Consider the following 3,295-nt stretch of genomic DNA (forward strand, 5'->3'; position numbering starts at 1 on the left):
AAAGCAGGATCCAACCACTGGTCACTGTAGTCGAAGTGAGTGTTGGTACAAAGTAATACTATTCAAACATCCAACAACCAAAGTTGTGGAGAATCTGTTCTACAACATCTTAGCAGACCATTAGTACATGCATGTTGTAAAGATCAGGTAGTCCTGTCTAAAAAGAAATAAAGCAAAGGAGTTTTATGCAAAAATCTCTTGAGAGCTGTGAAAGAAGCTCCCTTAAGAATCTCAGATTATGTAAAGCAGTATACAAATATTCCAGTCACAGAATACAAGGCTTCTTTTCTAGGTTTAGTTAAGCAAGGAGACAGTGATGCCTCATTATTATATAGGTTCTATTTTTTTATTATTTTTTTCTTTTTCTTTTTCTTGCATGAAAAACCCAACCCATGTAAAATCCAAGAGGCCAATGGGCCCAGTGGACCCTCCAAATCAACATTTTCACATTCATGGTCCCACAAAAGTGTAACAAGAATCACTTCCATCTCCAAGGACAAAGAAAAGGAAAAAGAAAAGAGATGAAAAAGAAAGAACAAAAATAAACATATGAAAATAAATTAAAAAAAACCCAACACTTCCAGCATATAAAAATATAAAAAAAAAACTAACCCCTCCCCCACATTACCATGCTTTCCTATCCCCCCCTTTCCTTTCTCTCCTTTGATTCCTCTCATTCTCCCTTTGCTTCTTTAACTAGTTATAGTAACACTTCTTTGCATATGGCCATGTTCTTCTTCTTAAACAAGTGATGGCTCAAGAAGCAAGTTTGGATAGAGAGAAGTAGAAGTAGAAGGTGTAGAGAAGAGTATGAGTAGGTCCCTGAGGGCCTTGTTGTGTGTGGGGCTTTTGGTGTCTTTTGCAATATATGTGGAAAGTAGGTCTCATGGTGCAAAAGCCACACAACCACTTGCTGCTGCAGCAGCTGCTTCTGCTTCTGCTGCAGCTGTGGTGAGTTTTGAGAATTTGGAGAGCTCCTCTTCATCAAGAACCAGCAGGCCCATCAATAGGCACATGATGAACATGGACCCATTTAGAAGTAGTAAGAGAAGAGTGCCCAATGGGGCTGATCCCATTCACAACAGGTACACTTTATATGTTGCTTGCATTTGATATTAATTTCTTTGCAATGAAATTACTAGTTTAATTTAGCGCATCTGTATGTTGACAGGTACAGTTACGTACTTAATTAGTCTCAAAAACGAAAAAGGAAAATCATACTTCAGTGCATTTCTCATCCCATGAACTAAACTTTTTCATGTTTTCTGGTTCATCTTGCATGTGTTATGTCATGCATTACTTGGTTCTCCAAGGAAAAATGTGGGAATGTGTAGTTGTAAAAATATATATATATATATAATATATATATATATATATATATATATATATATTGGAGGCTAGCTACTCTACTCAATTTGTTGTTGGCCTGTTCAAAATTGAAAGAAAAGAGAAGTAATTAAAAATGTCACACGTAATTAATTAATTCATTATACTCATCACACTACATTCCCTAATATTCATACTTATCCTCTCAACAAAAGTAGATGGATATATTCTTTCTAATAAAAGTAGATCAGATTCTGTAACCCACTTCTAGGTACCCTTCATTATAACTACTTAAAATCAAAATGCCCCCAGAAAATGAAAAGTTAATGCATGTAAACATTCCAATCATCATGTATAAAAAAATAATTGGGTCCCACTGAGCTGATTATTAAATCACTTAATCCAATATCTAATAGTTGATAAGAACCATTGTGTGTGTTGCATGTAACTTACCCCATGCATCAATAGCTAACCACCATTATCATGTGCAATGTTCACAGGGGAGAGGGGAAGTCGGGGCGACCACCGGGAAGAGCGTAGCAGCGACGGTGCTCCGAGGCGTGGGAGTTTCGACCCTAAGTGTTTAGAGGTGAATTATATACTAGGCCTTAAGGGTCTCATGGTGAGTGCAACTATGAGTGGGGCTATCTTAATTTAAACATTCCAAAGATATATATTAGCCATAATATCTCATTGCTTTCTTAAAGTGATCTACTTTAAGAGATATTGATGATGTTGGGGTTTGTAATATAAAGAGTTACCAGCTTCACTCACACAAAATGAACCTTCAAGATTCTTTGACCAAAGATGGCAGGTGCTTTTCCAGTAGCTTTATTAGTTTTCTCCTTTATTTTGTTTTATTGTTTTATAGATTTATATAAAGATAGAAAGATGAAAGAGAAGTGGATGAAGCTGTAGGTGAATGATCATGTTTTTCATGTGTGATAATCAAAAGAGATTTATTTCTGAGTGTTTTTCAATTACGTCGATCTTTTACATAACATGATATTAGAACCAGTCTAAAATTAATGCAGTCAATTCCAAAAAGTCTTGTATGAAATTTAATAAACTTTTTCGTTACCTTTTCTATCTGTATATATGGCATAGTTCATATTATTTTTATCAAACACGCGAGTGAGAATGTTAAGATTATTATTAAATTATTCGTTATCAACTTAATTATTTCGGTAAATAAAAAATAAAGATCAAGAAATGATGTAGTTAGTTAGTGGCCCAGCTTCAAACACCAAGGCATATGTACCAAATGTTTTTTTTTTGCTTTTTCCTTTTTCCTTTTTTTGTTTTCAGTAATAAGCCATCCTTGTCAAGGTTTGTGATTTGTTCCCTCGAAAGTAAAGCAATTAGTCCCTCCAACTAAAGAAGCTTTACTTTGTTTTAAACTTTATTCTCTCTCTCTTGCTCATAATTTGTTTATACTAGATTACATGACCCCACATACATGTTTTATATATGCCAAGTTTGAATAGATCTTTAGACTAGTCAAATTAAAAAGAAGAGCCAAAGTAGCATAACTTGCATGATGCTTTTCCTTTATTGTTTGTTTCTCTCTCTTTTGCTTCTTTTCTTGCACAATTTTGATTGGAACGAGGAGCAAACAAAAGACCAGCTCTGTCACAGCAGTGAGAGTCTGAAATGAGAAACTAAATCCATGTCTCCTAGATCAAACCCCTTGGTAAGGGCTAGATATGGTCTATTTGGAGAACATGATCTACATTAACTTGATCTAACTTGGCCCATTTGGTAGGTCTTGTATGCTATTAGGAGCACGAAAGTCTCTGTACTCCTAAATCATTTTCGATGATGGAGCTTCCGAATTTACGATCGGCTCCGTTAGACTTAATCTAGCGTATTTGAAGTATGTAGAAAATAAATATTGCAATCTTTCGATATCATTTACCTAGTGATCAAAAGAGTTTAAACTCAACGGCTGAAAATAAAAATTTCACAA

General features: G+C 34.9%; 1 protein-coding gene across 1 annotated transcript; it reads left to right on the top strand.

The window, feature by feature from the left end:
- LOC109713164 lies at positions 1 to 2,272 on the top strand. Its single transcript, XM_020237150.1, has 2 exons — positions 1 to 1,085; positions 1,827 to 2,272. The coding sequence occupies exons 1-2, from the start codon at positions 811 to 813 to the stop codon at positions 1,864 to 1,866; spliced, it is 315 nt and encodes a 104-aa protein (XP_020092739.1). The 5' UTR covers positions 1 to 810; the 3' UTR covers positions 1,867 to 2,272.

Source organism: Ananas comosus, linkage group 7, assembly GCF_001540865.1.
Source record: "Ananas comosus cultivar F153 linkage group 7, ASM154086v1, whole genome shotgun sequence".
Classification (NCBI taxonomy): Eukaryota; Viridiplantae; Streptophyta; class Magnoliopsida; order Poales; family Bromeliaceae; genus Ananas; species Ananas comosus.

Coding starts and splice junctions, on each gene's coding strand:
- LOC109713164 (XM_020237150.1), top strand. CDS start 811: ATGAGTAGGTCCCTGAGGGCCTTGTTGTGTGTGGGGCTTTTGGTGTCT. Junction 1,086..1,826: donor GCTGATCCCATTCACAACAG/GTACACTTTATA, acceptor CAATGTTCACAG/GGGAGAGGGGAAGTCGGGGC.